The sequence below is a fragment of the Heterocephalus glaber genome, unplaced genomic scaffold, assembly GCF_053883595.1.
Source record: "Heterocephalus glaber isolate CG9 unplaced genomic scaffold, H.glaber_assembly_v1.0 deba00001744, whole genome shotgun sequence".
NCBI classification, from domain to species: Eukaryota; Metazoa; Chordata; class Mammalia; order Rodentia; family Bathyergidae; genus Heterocephalus; species Heterocephalus glaber.
In genome coordinates, this window is record NW_028258450.1 from 4,066,639 (window position 1) to 4,085,457 (window position 18,819).

Here is an 18,819-nt window from a genome sequence, read left to right on the forward strand (position 1 = left end):
CCCCTTAAAGTGCGCACCTTCAGCGTCTCGCAAGCCTCACCCCAGTCTGCAGGGAAAAGTCCAGTCTAACCCAGAATATCCCTTTAGCCGGGCCCATGTTCCTGCCAGCTAAGCCCATTGCTTCCTTCAGGAGGAGAATCTCCTGCTTGTCTCTTCAGACTCTTGCCTTCCTTCTGCTATGTCCTGGAGCCCCGGGTCACATCTTGGCTCTGCCACTTAGTGGCTTTGTGACCTTGGAGAGTTACTTGACCTCTCCGCCTCCTCTGTAGAGTGGAGGTTGTGAGCGCAGTGATGATCCCTTAGGGTGTATGACCGGTGGCTGGCTTTGCCCTGGAGAGGCTGCTGTGGCCCCGGGGCCCCTGGGAAGCAGCTGTGGGTGAGACAGGAGTTTCTGTGGTGAACCAGAGGGGCACCCAACGCAGGGGGCAGGTCAGGCCATGGTTTTCCCACAGAACACCCCTGTAGAGCCACCGCTGTCCACAGAACTCCTATAGTGCTGATGGTACCTTAGCTGTGCTGCCCAGGCTGGAGCCTCTGGCCCGTGCTGCTCTTGAGCATTAAATGGGGCTTACAGGACTGAGGAACTGCACTTCCTGTTTTATGTTATTTTAATTATTCCTAACTCTGAGTAGCTCCGTGTGGCCATCTGTTAGTGCGATTAAGGAGGAGGGTTCAGGAGGGTTTGGGTATTGCTGATCAACAGTCAGACCCAAGCTGGGCTTGGAGGCAAGCACATGTAATCCCAGCACTCAGGAGGCTGAGGCTGAGGAGGAGGATCCCTGTGAGTTCAAGGTCAGCCTGGACTGCATAACAAGACCCTGTCTCAAAAACTAAAAAATTAAAAAGGAGCCAGGGACGCAGCTCAGTGCTGCAAAACGAGCAGCAGCAGCAGCAACAAAGGTCGGGGCACTTGGTCCTGCGGACGGGTGTGCTGGGCCGCAGGGAGCCTCCCAGTCCTAACCCCTTGGGTTTGCTCTGTCCCCGGTTTTGCAGACGAATACGTGTCTTCCTCGCGCTCCCTCGGCCTACCCGTGGCGGTGGCCTCTTCCGAGGGCCCCCGGCCACCCAGCCACGGCCCTGCGCCGCCCGTAGCCCCTGGCGTCCCTGCGCCTGCGCATCCGCCCACCAAGCTCGTGATCCGGCACGGCGGGGTGGGCGGCTCCCCCTCCGTGACCTGGGCCCGCACCTCGTCCGCGACCTTGCCGTCCCCGTCCCTGTCGTCCTGCGCGGCCTCGTCCCTGGACGCCGACGAGGACGGCCCGATGCCATCACGCAACCGCCCGCCCATCAAGACATACGAGGCGCGCAGCCGCATCGGCCTGAAGCTGAAGATCAAGCAGGAGGCGGGGCTCAGCAAGGTGGTGCACAACACGGCGCTCGACCCAGTGCACCAGCCTCCGCCCACCGCTAGCCAGGTCAACGGCACGGCCGAGCGCGCGTCCCCCGCCCCCGAGCGAGAGCGCAAGCCGTCCGGGCCGGGGCCGGGGCCAGGACCTGGGCCGGGGCCGGGGCCCGGCACGCACGGCCCGCGCCTGCCGCTGCGCAAGACTTACCGCGAGAATGTGGGCGGGCGCGCCGAAGAGGCCACCAGCGGGCTCATCCGCGAGCTGGCGGCGGTGGAGGACGAGTTGTACCAGCGCCTGCGCAAGGCGGCAGCGCCCGAGCCCGCGGCCCCCAGCGCCCCGGACCCCGACCCCGGTTGGGACGCAGCCCCCGCGCCGCCTGCCAAGCGGCGCAAGTCCGAGTCACCCGACATGGACCAGGCCAGCTTCTCCAGCGACAGCCCGCAGGACGACGCGCTCACGGAGCACCTGCAGAGCGCCATCGACAGCATCCTGAACCTGCAGCAGCCGCCCGGCCGGCCCGGCCCGCACCCCGCGCCCCAGTCCCCGCCGCCTCTGCACAGGCCCGAGGCCTTCCCGCCCTCCAGCCACAACGGGGGCCTGGGCCCCGGCAGGACGTTGAACAGATAACACCGGGCCGCCGCCTGCCCTGCCCGGGAACACCGGCGGGGACCCCATAGTCCTTCTTGCCTAAGTTATTTGAGTCACAAAGGCCTCCTCTCCTTGGGGGTTGTTGAGGGTCCGGTGGGGCGCGTGGGTTCAGGGGAGGGGCTGTCATGTACATGTGTCCCCCGCCAAAGGAGGGGCTCCCTGGTGCGGCGCTTCTGGTTCTTCCCATTTCCGGCTGCAGCCGGCTTTGCTGGGCGCGCGTGAGCGTGTGTGCCCGGGAGGGGGAACCGGGTGTTCCCACGGCCCGGCCCAGGCACCGGTCTTGTCTGTGTGGCATCAGGATCGTGGCCAGGGGTGTTGGGGGTCCTGCCAGGCCCCGAGCCTCCTGGCCCAGGCTGTAAACCAAACCCGAGGAGGGCACCCGCGGGCCCTGCCCAGTTGTGCCTGCGCATCCGTGTGTGTGTGTGCACGCGCACGTGCGCGTGCAAGTGAGAGATCCTGGTCGCTCAGTCCCTCCCTTGGGAATCTCAGCCGCGGCCCGGGCTCCTCCCTCCTCCAGCCGTCTTCCCGCTCCTTCCTGCCTCCCACGCCACGTTTTGAAATCTCGGAGACAGAACTAGTACTGTAAGATAAATTTTTTTGTACTGTATTTATTGTGTATAACGATTTTTTAAAAGGAGAATTCTGTACATTTAGAACTCTTGTAAATTAAAAAACCAATCCTTTTTTTTAAGACTGTACTCGAGCCTCCTCGGTCCCTTGCTTTGGGGGGTCGGGGATGGCTGGCGTTGGGGTGGCGGCGGGGTGCGTGGGGACACCAGGCCCTACTCTGCCCCGGGTGTGTGAACGTGGCAGGCGTCCCTGCCTGGCAGCAGCTAAAAGCCCTTCAGCCAGGAGGGTCTTGTGGTCCCCAGCAGCGTGTGGTCACACTGTCACCACCAACAGGTCCACGTGTCGCCTTGTCTTATGTTTAAAGTCATCTTTTTCAGTGTATACAGTTGGCTCTCCACACTCATGGGTCCCACATCTGTGGGTTCAACTGACCATGGATGGGAAATCTTTTTTTTTGGTACCAGGGATCAAACTCAGGACCTTGTACTTGCAAGGCAAGCGTGGCACCACTGAGCTAAATCCCAATTTAAAAAATTTTGTCTGTACTGAATGAACATGTATAGACGTCTTTCTTATCATCATCCTCTACACAATCCAAGATGACGCCTATTTACACAGCAGTAATATGCAGGTGACCCATGCTGTGATCTCAGCACTCAGGAGGCTGAGGCAGGAGGATTGCTGCAAGTTCAAGGGGAAAAAAAGGAAAACTCGTCTCCTTTGGCTACTGTAACAAACTGCCACAAGTTAGGTGGCTTTAAACAGCAGACATCATTCTCAAGGCAGCTGCTAGTGCCTTCTGAGTGTTACAAAACCGTAACCCTTTTCCTAGGCCTCAACTTGGGAAAGCAAAGATGTGAGCTGAATTCTACCCCTTCTTACCCAGTCAGTGAATGACCTGTGCAGTAAAAAACTTGCTCAAGTGCACTTGACAGTCTTGGAATCAGGCATCGAAGTCGGGCTCTATGAGGAGGTGATGTGAGAGCAGAGCCATTTGGAAAGGGAGGAGGCTGAGGGGATATCTGGGAGAAGGGCTTCCGACACAGAGGGGTCAGTTGTGCAAAGACCCTGGGGCAGGATCAGGGCTGGAGCGCTGAGGGTCAGGGAAGCCAGGCTGCTGGGACGGAGGAGGTAGCTGGTGGAAGCAGAGCTCATGAATGGCGGACCACGTTGGCCCAAGGTGGCACAGGCTCAGGGGGCTGCACCCCTTTTCCCTGCAGCTTCCCAGCCTGATTGTGGGTGGACACGGATACATGAGGTCTACAGGGGTGCCCGTTACCTCCCCGTCTAGAGTGACGCTCCCACCACTCAACCATGCCCCTTGGGTCCCAGTCTCTGTCCCTAGTAAAGGTCGCCTGGGATTCTGGGTGTGTGGCCTGCCTGGCTGACCGGGCCTGGAGCCCAGGTGACCAAGACCATGTGGGTGACACTTGCTGGGTCAGTGGCAACTCCTGTGTGGGACTTCATGGTCTTTTTTGTTTTGGTACCGGGGTTTGAACTCGGAACCTTGCGTTTTTGAGGCAGGCGCAGTGCCACTGAGCTACAACCCTGCCACATGGCCTTTTTCTGTTTGTTTTGGAGTTTTGAGGCTGGGTCTCCCTGTGATGTTCAGGCTGGGGCCTTGAACTCATGGCGATCCTCCTGCCTCAGCCTCTCAGACTGCTGGGATGACAGGCGTGCGCCACCATGCCTGGCTCCACTGCCGCCATTTTGAAGTGGCGGGTAAGCAGCACATGCACATTATTGGGCAGCCATCACCGCCTTGGTCACCGCTCCACACTGCACCTCTGTCCCCTGCAGCAGCCTCTGCTGTTGCCTGCTGTGCTCCTGTCCCTGAGCTCTGCCTCTGGTGGGTGTGAGCCAGGTGGTTCCACTCCGCCTGGTGTCTTTGAGGTCCCACGGTGGCGTGCGTCACAGTCCTTTGAAGTTTGAGGGGACAGAAGGAGCTAGGGACAAAAATGAGGTGGTTCCATCCCTAGTACTGAAAACAAAACAAAGCAAAACAAAACCACCGGCAGAATACGGGGCTGTGGCTCAGGGCTAGAGCACTTGCCTAGGCGTGAGGTTGTCTCCAAAGACTCAAAAAATTAATCGATAAATGAATTAAGTAAACAGCGCAGAATTCAGTGGCTGTTAGTGTGTTCATGGAGGTGTGTAACCCCATCACCGTCCACTTTAGAACATTTGCACCACCCCAGTGATGGACTTGGTGCTTTCCACCGATGAGACAGCTTCTGTGTAAGTACCAGGTATTTTATTTAGACAGTTAAATCTGCATCACGAGGATTTATTCGTGGGCTAGGGTGTAGCTCAGTGGCAAAGCACCTGGCAGGTGTGCAGCAGGCCCTGCCTGGGTTCCACCCAGCACCACAAAAGAAGTAAAAATAGCTGTGTTCCAGGCACTGGGTGACAACAGGGAGCAAATCAGACAGAATTTTCCCTCAGTGGGGTGTGGTGGCACCTACCAGTGATCCCAGCACTCAGGAGGCTGAGGCAGGAGGATTGCTGTGAGTTCGAGGCCAGCCTGGGCTACATAGCCAGACCTTGTCTCAAAAACCAATAAACTAAACACAAGTCCCCCCAAAACTAAACAACACCCCCCCATTCCTGCCTCAGGGAGCAGACATTTGCCATCCTGGCCTATATTGTGAAACCCTGTCTCCACAGATGTGGACTGGCCAGTGTGACAAGTGCCTAGGTGGGAAATCAAGCCAGGAAGGGACCAGGAGGGAGGGGTGGGGCAGGGGTTTTGCTGAGGGGATGCATTGGAGCAAAGTCCCCTGAAGCCCAGATAAAGGGTTATAAGTGCGGAAACTGAGGCACAGATTCAAAGTTGCTTCCCTGAGGTTCTCTTCAAGCAGCGTCAGGGTAGGACTCCATTCAAGGCCTCGGATGCTCTGAGTCCTGGGGTTTGGGGGCCTGGAGACAAAGCAATTACTACAGGGGGTGCAGCATCCAGGCCCGGGCAATCTCCGAGGTCGCCTGTCCATAGGGACTTTGGGAGGGCTGTAGGCAGAGTTGCATGAACTCACTTAAGGTTCTGTTTTGTTTTTTAGGCAGAGTCTCCCTATGTAGTTCAGGCTGGTCTTGAACTCACTATGTAGCCCAAGCTGGCCTCGAACTCAGGGTGATCCTCCTGCCTCAATCCCCTGAGTGCTCACTTAAGGTTTAAAAAGATCAGAATTATTAGAGCAGCTGCCGAAGCTATTCCTATTCCCATGTTAGAAGGGCGGCGGACCGCGAGGCGCCCGGCTCCCAGGCGCAGGTGGAATTCGAACCCGGGCCTGGAGCCCGCGCGTCCCGCCGCGGCGCCCTCGCCCATGTCCGCCAGGGGACGCCCGAGGCCGGCGCCGTTTGGGGGGGCCGCGCCGCGCCCCGCCCCCGCCCCCGCCCTCGCCCTCGCCCTCGCCCCTCCTCCCGCGGCCCCACCCGGTGCAGACGGCTCGGGACTGGACGGAGCACAGCCGCGTTGCCCTCGGACGGGACCCCAGCCCGGTGAGTGCCCCAGAACTCGCGTCCCCTCCCTCCGTGACCGTCCCGGGGTCCCCATCTCACATGCTTCGTTTCCCCAGGTCCCCACGCCTCTCGCCATCCTCCAAGCCGCCCTTTCTCTGTCCCACTAGGTTCCCCGCACCCTACAGCCCCAAGCGTTCCCCTGAAAGTCCTCGGGACCCCTCCCTGCCTGAGACAGCGCCCGGGACCCCACCTCTGCGCACCCCGAGCCCTGCTCCTGCCGCGCCCATCTCCTCGAGGACCCTTTCCCCTCCCCACCCCCTTGAAGTGTCCTCGTGTTACGGATTTTTAGCAGTTACTTTGGTGTGCGCACAGTCCCCTCCTTGGCTAGTGGGACGCGGCTCACGCTGGGCCCTGCGTCCCTGTGACACGCCCCGCGGATCTAACAAGTCCCACTCTGATCTCGGCGCCTCGCTCTGCTTCTGCCCAGCCCTGGGGTTGCCTTTCTCCGGAGAGCCCAGCATTCTTCCCGTGGGAATGGGGTTTAGCCGCCAGGTTGATCAAGACCTAGTTCTCTGAAAAAATCTGGCCAGGTGTGTTGGTGCACGCCTGTGATCCCAGCACTCTGGAGGCTGAGGCTGGAGGATCTCCATGAGTTCAAGGCCCCATCTCGGAAAAAACAAAAATGAGGAAAATAGTAGTTCTGTCTTTCTAGGTGATGAAGATTAAATGAGCAGAGGCCACCTCAGCCCCATTTCTCACCTCTCGTGAGTCCGCACCCTGGATTTCACTGCCAGTGCCCAAGGGCCTCTGCTACCCGTGGACATTTGCACTTAGCACCCTCTGCCTCAGTTGCTTGTCTTGCCTGTCTTTTACGCAGCAGCTCAGTACTCAGCCCTGGCTGGGCATGGTGGTGCACACCTATAATCCCAGTACCCAGGGAGGCTGAGGCAGGAGGATCACAAGTTTGAGCCCAGCCTGGGCAAGTTAGCATTCTAGGAAGGCACTGTCTCAAAATTTAAAAAAAAAAAAAAAGCTCCGGGCTTTCTTGGCCCTGTGGCCAGGTTTTCATGCCCTCCTCTCAATGCCTGGCATTGTCCTGGCGTCACTAGCTGCCTGGTGTCCAGCTCCTCATGGGGCAGGTGGCCTGGGGTCGCAGTCCCCCTGCTCCAAGGCACAGGAAGTGAGCTGGATGGCGCCAGGGCTCAGGAATGCGTTTCTTCCGGGCAGCGCGCTCCCCTGTGCCATCCTGGGCTCCCACCAACAGCTCCCTTCTCCAGCCACGCTCTGTTCCTCGCGGTGACCCCTCTTCCCGGCCCTCTTCCGCCCGCCCAGCCCCTCCAGGCCACCCGCCCGAGGTCAGCGCGCTCTCCAGGACCTGGCAGGCAGCTGCTCCCCACCTCGTCTCCCTCCCTCGAAACCCGGTGCGGCCACCATGTTCAGCTGGCTGAAGCGGGGCGGGGCGCGGGGCCAGCAGCCCGAGGCCATCCGCACGGTGACCTCGGCACTCAAGGAGCTGTACCGCGGCAAGCTGCTGCCACTGGAGGAGCACTACCGCTTTGGCGCCTTCCACTCGCCAGCCCTGGAGGACGCAGACTTCGACGGCAAGCCCATGGTGCTGGTGGCCGGCCAGTACAGCACCGGCAAGACCAGCTTCATCCAGTACCTGCTGGAACAGGAGGTGCCCGGCTCCCGCGTGGGGCCCGAGCCCACCACCGACTGCTTCGTGGCCGTCATGCACGGTGACACCGAGGGCACCGTGCCCGGCAACGCTCTGGTTGTGGACCCAGACAAACCCTTCCGAAAGCTCAACCCCTTCGGGAACACCTTCCTCAACAGGTTCGGGCAGGCTGGCTGGGGTGGCTGCTCCTGGGGAGCACAGTGCCCTCCTCTCTGGGACCCTCAGCTGTGGAGTCTTCACTGCCTTCTTTCCTGTCCTCACGTCTGCCTCTGCGCTGACGCCTGACCTTCCTGCCCCCCCAGGTTCATGTGCGCCCAGCTCCCCAACCAGGTCCTGGAGAGCATCAGCATCATCGACACCCCCGGCATCCTGTCGGGCGCCAAGCAGAGAGTGAGCCGGGGTGAGTGAGGGGGGTGACACCGCGCCTCCCTGCTGGGGATCAGGACCCTGGGATCTGAGGGAGAAATTGGGCCTGGACCCTGGGTCTGAGGGAGGAGGCTGGGTCCTTGCTGGGACTCGGGCCTGGCTGTCAGGAGCCCATGGGTGGCTGGGTAGCAGAGGGCACTCCTGAGAGGCTGAGATTTTTCTGTGGGTGCTGGGTGCCGTGGGAGGCATGTGGGGGACACGTGCGAGCCGCCTGGAACAGGTCTGGGCCAGCTCGGAGCAGGCCCAGGGAGAAGTGCAGAGAGACAGAGCCGCTGAGAGAGGCAGGGTTCGGAGTGAGTGACTGGGCCAGGAGAGTCAGAGCTGGGCCGCAGATGGGGCTGGAGGGGCCGGGAGGGGAATCTGGGCCCGGGCCAAGGCCGAGCTGGAATTTATAAACAGCTGTGCAGGGGGAGCCGCAGGGTGAATTCCAGCAGGGCCCTGAAGGAGCCGCCCTGCTAGGCCTCCGCCCCCCTCCCCACGGGACCCAGCATCTGCCCCCCCATCTCCACTCCCCTCCCAGCCTTGCAGGCCGGGAACCAGGGCAAAGGAGGCCGCAGTGTGGGGCAGAGGGGACGGGAGGCCAGGGGGAGGCGGGGACGCCCAGGGTTCCGTGTCCCTGGCTCCTGTCCAGCGGTGCAGCCGAAGCGGGAGAGAGGCAGGAGGCAGCTGTAGAAGTGTCGGAGGGAGGGTGAGGGCACGCTGCCAGGCGAGAGGAATTCCTGGGGCTCCCACCCACGGGGACAGGAGGAAGCCAGGGCCCCAAGTCTCTACAGGGAGTGGAGAAGGTGTTCTTCCCTGGCCTTCGGGTACAGGAAGAGGAGTCCCGGGCTTGATTTCTGTGTGTGTCCGACCGGCTGTGTGTCCTGGGAAAGTGTCCTTGTGTGTGTGGTGGGAGTGGAGGTGCCACGTGTGTGACCACCGGGTGGGCCTTGTGGGCCCGTGTCTGGCAATCTCTGCGCACGGCCATGTGGTGAAACAGTGCAGGAGGCCGTGTCTGAGAAACACCTTTTGTGTGACTGGATAAAGCAGTGTGGGTCTGGGAAGGTGCCGAGTTGGGAGTGGGAGTCTGTGTGAGGGAGGCCCGGGTAGATATGTGTTGCAGACGTGTGCAGTGTCTGTGCACAGCTGTGCCCTGTGTGTGTGTGTGAGAGAGAGAGCGTTGTGTGGGAATGTGTGACTGTGTCCGTGGGTGCCTTGGGATCCGGAAGGGTGTGGACTTGAGTGTGTACGGTTGTGTCTCTGGAGGCCAGGGGGGGTGTATGTGTGCCTCTGTGTGTGTGTGCTGGTTTCTCTGGCTGTGTGGGTCTGTGTGTCGGGGACCGTGAGCGGGGTGGCCCGGAAGGCTGCATCTCCCACTGTATGAGTCCGATTGTGTCTGGCCGGGTGTGCTCTGCTGGAGGCATGGCTGCCTCTGCAGGCAACACCTGTGAGCACCCCGGTGTTTGACAGCCCAGCCGGGCTCCCTAGCCGACTTCCAGTCTGGGCCAGGAACTGGGAGACAGGGCCATACTGTGTAGCCCAGGCTGGCCTTGAACTTGTGGCCATCCTCCTGCATCAGCCACAGGTCTGCGCCACCACGCATCTGCCTTCGGCTTGGCTGCTTTCAACTGCGGGACTCTTCCCATGCCACCCGCCCTGTCTCCCGCCCTCTCTGTGCTCGGGGACAGTGGCACCCTTACCCCTGGCTTATTGGGACAGAGCAGGGGCACGGCGGGCTGGGCGGCCCCAGTGCGAGTGGGGCGGGGCTTGTTTCCCGGCGGCCCCGCCCCGCCCCGCCCCGCCCCGCCCCGCCCTGATCTCACGCTGACTCAGCCTGGCTCTCCTTCCCTCCCAGGCGCCTGAGGCACACTTTCCCAGTCCAGGCCCTGTGCGCGGCGCGCACGTGCGCTGCCCCTTTCCCAAAACAACGCCCCGCCCACCGCACCGGGTCCCCAAGGAGCCTGGGCAGGACCAGGACCAGGACAGGCCCACACTGGCTCCCCAGCGGGGCGTGGAGGCTCACGGGCCTCTGTCCTGTGGCCTTCTGCCTGTGTGTCTTGCATAAGCCCCTTACTCTCTTGTGCCCGTTTCCTCGGCTGGAAAATGGGATCACAAAAGTGCTGCCACACTGGGTACTGTGAGCCCATAAAGACAGAGCCGGTGCTGCCTCAGGCGCCCCCCCCCCCCGCCAGCAGGCAGCTTGGGGAGGTTCCAGAGTGACCCCCTTCGGAGGCTGCCGCGTCCAGGGCTAACACCTGTGACCCAGCTGCTGTTTCCCTAGTACCCGGTCTTCCTTTCGTTTTTATTCTTCTTCTGCAGTACTGGGGATTGAACCCAGGGCTATCATTTTGCGCTACATCCCCAGCGCCCCCAACCCCCACCTTTTTTTTTTGGTACCAGGAATCGAACTCAGGACCTTGCGCTTGCCAGGCAGGTGAGGTGCCACTGAGCTACATCCCCAGCGCCCCCGCCCCCCTTTTGAGACAGGATCTCACTAAGTCACTAAATTGTCCAGGCCAGAATAGGATTGACCTTGCGCCCCTCCTGTCTCAGCCTCCCGGAGTGCTGGGATCACAGGCAGGCACCACTATGCCTAGCGGATGTATAACTTACACGCCATAAAACTCACTCCCGTATTAGTATACAGCTTGATGCTAGCCATTGTTTTAAACTCTTTACACCCATTAGCTCATTTTTATTCCTTTAATCTTCCCAGCGGCCCTGTGAGGTAGGTGCTACTGTGATTCCCAGTTTGTAGAAGAGGAAACAAGTTAGATCCCGCTGCTTGTCTAAAGTTACAGGGCTACTGGGGCAGGGCAAGGATTCACACCCCGGTCTGCCTGCCTGCCTGCCGGGTTGAGAGGTCTCAGTCAGCTCGCTCTGGGCTCACAGGCTGTGCTTACTGTTTTGGTTTTTTGTTTTACTCTTTTTGAGACAGGGTCTCCCCATGTAGTCCAGGCTGGCCTGGAACTCACAGCAATCCTCCTGCCTCAGCCTCCCCAGTGTTGGGATTACAACCCCAAGCTTTGCCAGTTATGAACAAATGTGGGAAGAAGCAGAGAGGGGAGGGGGAGAGGGGGTGAGTGGTCAAAGGGGAAGGGACACTCCAGGACAGCAGGGTCTTGTCTCTGTGTCCTGTCACATCCCCGGCGCCCAGGACCGCACTGGGTATAGATGAGACTGAGAAAATGGGTTAAGGAACATGAAGACATGCTGTAACTCTTGCGATGCCGAGAACACAGCCAGGATCTGGGTGGATCCTGGGGAGGGGCCCGGGAGTCTGCAGAAGTATCGGGGTCTCTAGAAAACGTGAGTGCTGGGACCCATGTGGGACCTCATATTATTTCGCACAGACCGGGATTTGGGGAATTAACAATCTGAAATCCGTACTGTCCAGTATGAGTACAAAACGAAGGGATGCTACGGAATGGAGGGGTGCGGGTCTGACTTCAGTCTCTCTCTCTCCTTGCGGCCCGAAGGCTATGACTTCCCGGCAGTGCTGCGCTGGTTCGCGGAGCGCGTGGACCTCATCATCCTGCTCTTCGACGCGCACAAGCTGGAGATCTCCGATGAGTTCTCCGAGGCCATCGGCGCCCTGCGAGGCTACGAGGACAAGATCCGCGTGGTGCTCAACAAGGCCGACATGGTGGAGACACAGCAGCTGATGCGCGTGTACGGCGCCCTCATGTGGGCTCTGGGCAAGGTGGTGGGCACGCCCGAGGTCCTGCGCGTCTACATCGGCTCCTTCTGGTCGCAGCCCCTCCTCGTGCCCGACAACCGGCGCCTCTTCGAGCTGGAGGAGCAGGACCTGTTTCGTGACATCCAGGGCCTGCCTCGCCACGCCGCGCTGCGCAAGCTCAACGACCTGGTGAAGCGAGCCCGGCTGGCGAGGGTGAGCTGAGCTGAGCTGAGCGGAGGCGGCGGGGCGGGGCCCAGCACAGCAGGACGGGTGGGAGTACTGGGTCTGCTCTCCTGGGCTCGTCTGTATCTTTTCCCTTTGTTTGAGACAAGGTCTGGCCAGAAATCATGAGATCCTCTTGCCTCAGCCTCCCAAGTGTTGGGATGGCAAGCACTCCACCACATCCCGCAATCAGATTGTATCTTGTCTCCCCTCTGCCCACAGCTCCCATGACTCCCATCTCTGAAAGCCAGGTCCTCGAGGTCAATCCTTGCACCTCACCCCTAGCCCTGCCCCAGGGCCTTTGCACTTGCTGTCCTGTTTCCTGGAAACCTTTTCTCCCTGTGCTCCCTCCCACCGAGCTACTGGAATGGCTGGTGCACTCCGAACCTCTGTCAGGTCTTCATCATATTCCATCTTCTCAGGAGCGGAGTCCTTGCCGGCCCTGTTTGTGTGGGTCCTGCTCTATCCCTAACCCTGCTGGAGTTCTGCCGTCAGGGCCAGGGCTTCCCTGCCCTGTGTGTCAGTCCTGGGGGTCTGGGTCTGTATTTGCCGTCTGCCTCCTCAGCTCCGGTTAAGTTTCACAGAGCCAGGGACCTTGGAAGTCCTCCGCCCATGAGTCCCAGAGCTTGGCCAGGCCAGAGCTCAGTACATATTTACCCAGGGAGACAAACTAAACAAACCCTGTGCTTCACAGCGTCTCCTCTGTGCTCAGCCTTTGCTGGGTGGTGCTGCCTGGGGACAGGACAACCAAGCCTCCACCCTCCTGCTGGGCCTCCTGGGGAGGAGACACCCACCATTCCGGGGGCCAGGTTGCCCAGGGGAGGCGGGGAAGGCTTCCTGGAGGCGTAGTCAGGGAGGGTAACTCCCTCTGAGGCTGGACTTTTGGGTTATGCCAGGGTACTGGAGAGCCACTGCAGGTTTCGGAGCAGGGGCAGGACGGGGTGAGACGCTGGAAGGGGCATTCAAGGCCGAGGCTGCAGGAGGAGCCTGGCTCGGGTCGGGCCTTGGGGCTGGAGTGGGGCCCGGAAGCTAGGTGGGCAGGGAGGCCCAGAAGGTTCTGAGGTGCTGGTGTAAGGACGGGAGAGCGTGACTCAACCCCTCCGCCCCCAAGAATTCTGCGCGGGAGCCAGCGGTGTGGCCGGGCGGGCCTGGGCACCACCTTCCCCGGCCGCTCCCGCTCTGCTCTCCGTCGCGCTCCTCTCTCCCCGCGCTTCCCCATCGCCGCCTCGCCTCTCTCCGGCTCCCTCCCCACTGGGTCTCCCTCTTTCTCGCCCGCGACCCCCAGTTCCCTGGGGGAAGCAGGAGCTGGAGCCCGGGGGACCCGGACGGGGCGCGGCGGGGCCGGACACCTGGTGCCCCCTCCAGCCAGGAGCGGCTCCGGAAACCCAGACAAACCCCGGAGCTGCCCCGCGTCCCGGCGGCCGCCCACCTTATCTCTTCCTGGCACCTTCCCCCGCTTCCTCTCTGGAAAAGCCATCAGCGCGCCCGGCCAGCCCTGGGCGCGGGCCCCGCCCCCTCTTGCCCATTGGCTCGGTCCCGCACTTCCCGCCCACCACCTGGCCACGCCCCCCCCGGCCTCTCCGATTGTAGGCCACACTAGGTGTGGACCAGGCCTTGAAGGGAGGCTGGTGGGGATGGGAGAGCGAGCGCAGCTCCTGCAGAGGCCCTGGGGCAGCAGCACGCTGGCCTGAGCAAGGTGTCCAGGTGGTTGGAGGAGACAGCTGGAGCCCACCGGAACCCATCATTATTGCTGTTTTAGTGCCTGGGATGGAGCCGGGGCCTTCACACTGAGCCACACCCTCAGCTCTGTTTTTATTATTTTGAGACAGGGTCTTGCTAAATCCCTAAGTCGCACAGGCTGCGCTCAGACTTTTGATCCTCCTGCCTCAGCCTCCCAGAATGCTGGGATCACAGGTGTATGTGTGTCACCATGCCCAGCTTAAACCTACGATTCTTTAAAAGATTTCTTTTAAACAAATGTTTTATTTTTATATTGACCATTTAAGACTATCTGGCGGCAAAGCAAAAGTGCTCTGTCCAAAGTGCTCCCTGCATCTGACCCACCATCCTTGGTCCTTTTCCCTATAGCCATCCCCCATACGTAGCTTTTCCTCTCTGTCCACAAAGATTTTTTTTTTTTTTTTTGGTGCTGGACATGGAAACCAGGGCCTCATGGATGCCAGGCAAGTGACTGACCACTGAGCTACAGCTGAGCGCCCTACTGTTTTCATGTTCACATGCATGCCGTCACTGTGCTTCCTGTAAAGGTGGCCATGCCAGTCCTCCTGGGGCCGCCAGCATGGAGGGAACAGACCAGGCCCCGGCCCCTGGGCTCGCATTTTGATGGCAGGTGATGGAATAAGTAAAGCCACAGATAAATGAATTAACCATGGGTTGTGACACACTGTGAAGGAGACACTGAAGGTGAAAGTGGCGGTCGGGCTCTTGGTCCCCACTGCTCAGCCTCAGAGATGGATAGAGCTCCAGGCATCGCAGGTGGCAGGCACAAAGGCCCTGGGGTGGGGAGAGGCTGGCACGGAAGCTCCTGGTTAGCACCAGATGGCAATGAGAAATGGGAGTGAAGGGGTTGGGGGGAGAGATGCTGGGTGCATCTTCAGGACCCACGCAGGGCAGCAGCAGTCAGACTGTTGGCCTCAGGACTCCTTTCCACTAAAAGTTACTGAGTCGGGCCTGGTGGTGGGCATGTCCATAATCCCAGAGGTTAGGAGGCTGAGGCAGGAGGATCACTGTGAGTTCAAGGCAACCTTTCTTTAAAAAAAGAACGGAAAAACATCCAGTAAGTCTTGATTTCTGGGGCAAGCAGGGCTGGGTGCCACTTCCCCAGGACCGGCAGGGCTGAGTGAGACACAGCACTAGGGCTAGGCATGAGTCCTGGCTTCAGGAGAGGTCACCCAGGAATGTGAGCCAGGCACTTGGCAGAGGCTCAGCCTGGCTCGGGGAGTGGGCTGTGCAGAGGGGCTCTGATGGCTTAGAAGAGAGAGTGGGGGAGCCCGGCCATAAGGCTGTGCCACTTCCAGCAGCTTCGCTGGAAATGCAGATCCCAAATCGGGCGCAGCGGTGCACGCCTGTAACCCCAGCACTGGGGAGGCTGAGGCAGGAGGATGGCAAGTTTGAGCCCAGCCTCGCTCAGTGAGTTAGCAAGACCCTGTCTCAAAATAAAAAATAAAGGGCTGGAGAGAATGGAGCTCAAGTTTCAAGCCCTGGGTTCAATCCCCAGTACTGAAAGAAAAGAAAAGAAGGAAATGCAGACCCCCGGGCCTGGGCCAACCCTGGTGGCCTCGTGGGCTCAGGTGGGAATGCTCCCTGGCAGGTGCACGCCTATATCATCAGCTACCTGAAGAAGGAGATGCCCTCCGTGTTCGGGAAGGAGAACAAGAAGAAGCAGCTGATCCTCAAGCTGCCCGTCATCTTCGCCAAGATCCAGCTGGAGCACCACATCTCTCCAGGCGACTTTCCTGACTGCCAGAAGATGCAGGTTGGAGCTGAAGGGGTGGCGGGGAGGTCATCTTTGGAGTCTGGGAGGAAAGCTGGGGAGAGGGAGGCAGGTTCTGGAAAGTGTCTTCCAAATTCAGGTCTGTGGTCTGGTTTTATGAGGTAGGATTATAGAGTGAAGACAAGACCCACAATAACAGTGGCTTAATTTTTTTTTTTTCATTCACAAAAAGGCCAGAACATGATCTGGGGCTGATTTGGTGCTTTATGGACCCAAAGAACTAGTCTTTCTTATTTCTCATCCATATCTGGCCTCCAGTCCCAAGAAACCTCATGGTACAAAATGGCTGCAGAAACTTTAGCCATTGTGTCCGGATTCCAGCCAGCAAGAGGAAAGAACAGTTTCTTTAAGGACCCTTTCTAGAATAGTCCTAGTCAACAGCACTTTCTACAGTGATGGAAATGTTCTAGGGTGCACTGTTCAATGTGATAGCGACTGGCCACATTAAAACTGAATTATAGGCCCAGGGATTTAGCTCAGTGGTTTCGCTGCCTGCTGCACAAGTGCAAGGACCCGAGTTCGATCCCTGGTACCAAAAAAAAAACAAAGAAAACAAAACTGAATTATAGCCGGGGATTCAGTTCAGTGGGGCCGCCGCCTGCCTTGTAAGCGCAAGGTCCCAAGTTTGATCCCCGGTACCAAAAATAAGAAAATAAGTAAGTAAAACTGAATTATAGAGCCAGGAATGGTAGTACATGCCTGTAATCCCAGTTACTTGGGAGGCTGAGACAGGAAGATCACAAGTTTGAGGCTAGCTGGACTGCATAGTGAGATATTGTCTCAAAAAAACCCCCCAAACAAACAAACAAACAAACAAAAAACAAAACTGAAGGGGCTGGGGGTGTGGCTCAGCGGCACCACGCCTGCCTGGCAAGCGTAAGGTCCTGAGTTTCATCCATGGTACTAGGAAAAAAAACCCAAAAAACCCAAAACAACAAAAAAGACCAAACTGAAAATAAATTTTTAAAAGGGCTGGGATACAGCTCTCATAGAGCGCCCCTGGGTTGATTTGCAGTGAAAAGAGAGAGGGAGAGAACACAAAAAACCTCTGAGTTACAGATTTTTCTTTAATTGAAATAACCAAATGTGGCCAGTGGTTACCATACTGAACAGAGTAATCTTCAAAGTTGCACTGGGCAACTTGTGCTTATACCCAATTGGAGGGAACCTAGTCACCTGGCCAACTGGCTGCAAGGGATACTGGGAAGTGTAGTCGTTCCCATGGGCAGCCATGTGGCAAGGTAACTTTCAGAAATTCCACATTGAGGATGAAAGAACAAATTGACACTGGGAGACAGGGGAAGCTCCTTGCATGGTCAGACCCAGGATATAGTGCTGGGGAAAGCGGTGGATGGGGTGTGGCCAGGGCTGCTCTGACATCTCTTGTCCCTGTCCTCCTCCACAGGAGATGCTGATGGCCCATGACTTCACCAAGTTCCACTCGCTGAAGCCGAAGCTGCTGGAGGCGCTGGATGAGATGCTGACTCAGGACATTGCCAAGCTCATGCCCCTTCTTCGGCAGGAGGAGCTGGAGAGCACGGAGGTGGGGGTGCAGGGCGGCGCCTTCGAGGGCACCCACATGGGGCCCTTTGTGGAGCGGGGCCCCGATGAGGCGCTGGAGGATGGTGAGGAGGGCTCCGACGACGAGGCCGAGTGGGTGGTGACCAAGGACAAGTCCAAGTACGACGAGATCTTCTACAACCTGGTGCCGGCCGAGGGCAAGCTGAGCGGCTCCAAGGCCAAGAGCTGGATGGTGGGCACCAAGCTCCCCAACTCTGTGCTGGGGCGCATCTGGAAGCTGAGCGACGTGGACCGGGACGGCATGCTGGACGACGAGGAGTTCGCCCTGGCCAGCCACCTCATCGAGGCCAAGCTTGAGGGCCACGGGCTGCCCGCCAACCTGCCCCGCCGCCTCGTGCCACCCTCCAAGCGGCGCCAGAAAGGCTCTGCCGAGTGAGCCGCTGCGGCTCGCCGGCCCTGCTCCCTCGCCCTGCTGTGGCTCCCTGCTCCTGTTGGCTGCACACGCACCCCTGCCCTGACCCACCGAGCTGCCCTGCCCAGCTGTGGGGTCTTCCTCTCCCCACAGCCAGACACCCAGGCCCAAGCATTTAGTGGGGACGGAGGGCAAGGCTTCTCACTGCCACCCTTCACACCTCATGGCACATAATGGCTGCACTGCACCCACCTACATACATTTGGCCACATCACACTGACACTAACACACTCGGCACTGGCACGCCCATCATTCGTTTGGATATTTATTGAGCACCTACTACATGTCTGGCCCTCATGGAGCTGCCATTCTCAGGAGAGGGCACCCACCAATCACACCAATGCATGCTGAAGCCACAGACCCCCCTTTTCTCCTGCCAGCCAGGCAAAGACCCCCCACCTCCTGTCCTCTGGTCTTGGGACCACTGGGGGCCCACGGGGGGGGGCATGACCTGCTTCCTCAGAGGGACCCCTCTTTAGCCCCTCCCCTCCTTTTTGGGGAAAGCCCCCAAATTCTGATCACACCGTTTCTTTAATAAAGATCGTGTAACAGGTAGGAAAACCCCTTCCACCCTGGCCCCTTCTGGACCCCGCCCCCTCAGAGAGACTTCTTCCCTCTGTCCCACTACCTGCCCAGGCCTGAGTGCCCAGCCTGCCGCGGGTCCCCCGCAGAGGGCCCAGTTCTAGCACTGCTGTGGCCCGGCCCCTCTGCCCGCACTTAAGAGGCGCCCTCCTGGACACAGCGGCTCCGGGCTGTGCTTTCGTCCGATTTCAGGGGTGTCCTGGTGTCCTGGGCAGGGTTCTTGGTGCTACTGCCCTCCCTGCTGCAAGGAACCCCCCCCCCTCCCGTGCCTTTCTGTCCTCACATTAGTGCCTCATGGTGCGGGGACCCCATGCAAAAGCTGGCCAGCAGCAAACCGCTGAGGGCCACGCCCCGTCCAACTGCTGGCTGGGATCCCCGCCCACCGGCGACCCTGTCCTGCCCAGGAGGGGCCCGCGAGCTGAATCGTGTCCCCACAGAGCGAATAAAGAAAGCCCAGGCTTCCCTCCAGGTCGCAGTCAGGTTGTCTTCAGGCGGGAGAAGGGGGATTGGGGTGGGGACAGCCCCCGACTGGCTCCCAGGGGCGGGTGGAGTCCGAGACTCAAGGCAGTGGAGCCTGGTGACTCAGGCCTGGGCTGGGGGCCAAGCCTGCATATTTTCCAAAGCAAAGTGACTGTGGGGTCCAGCCGCCCGGGACACCCGCCCTCCCTTCCCCTCCCTCCACGGGGCCTGGGAACCGAGCCGTGGGGCGTGGCTGGGGCAACGCGA

General features: G+C 59.6%; 2 protein-coding genes across 9 annotated transcripts in view; both read left to right on the forward strand.

Annotated features, from left to right (window-relative positions):
* Window positions 1-2,692, forward strand: part of Bicra (BRD4 interacting chromatin remodeling complex associated protein) — a 64,188-nt gene extending 61,496 nt beyond the window's left edge. For all 8 annotated transcript variants that reach the window (XM_087200710.1, XM_087200708.1, XM_004867217.4 and 5 more), the window contains one exon: window positions 994-2,692. In XM_087200710.1, the coding sequence (XP_087056836.1) occupies window positions 994-1,973 (980 nt within the window). In that variant the 3' untranslated portion in view covers window positions 1,974-2,692. The remainder of the gene's footprint in view (window positions 1-993) is intronic.
* Window positions 2,693-5,979: 3,287 nt separating this feature from the next.
* Window positions 5,980-18,561, forward strand: Ehd2 (EH domain containing 2). The gene is made up of 6 exons (XM_004867042.3): window positions 5,980-6,059; window positions 7,353-7,856; window positions 8,001-8,098; window positions 11,583-11,995; window positions 15,336-15,500; window positions 16,924-18,561. Exons 2-6 carry the CDS (start codon window positions 7,453-7,455, stop codon window positions 17,473-17,475), a joined length of 1,632 nt encoding a protein of 543 aa, XP_004867099.2. The 5' UTR covers window positions 5,980-6,059; window positions 7,353-7,452; the 3' UTR covers window positions 17,476-18,561.
* Window positions 18,562-18,819: the final 258 nt, after the last annotated feature.

What these genes read in the sequence shown, in the direction of transcription:
- Ehd2 (XM_004867042.3), top strand. Translation starts at nt 7,453, where the DNA reads ATGTTCAGCTGGCTGAAGCGGGGCGGGGCGCGGGGCCAGCAGCCCGAG. An exon ending in GGGAACACCTTCCTCAACAG is followed by an intron (nt 7,857 to 8,000) that starts GTTCGGGCAGGC and finishes CTGCCCCCCCAG; the next exon opens with GTTCATGTGCGCCCAGCTCC. An exon ending in CAAGCAGAGAGTGAGCCGGG is followed by an intron (nt 8,099 to 11,582) that starts GTGAGTGAGGGG and finishes TGCGGCCCGAAG; the next exon opens with GCTATGACTTCCCGGCAGTG.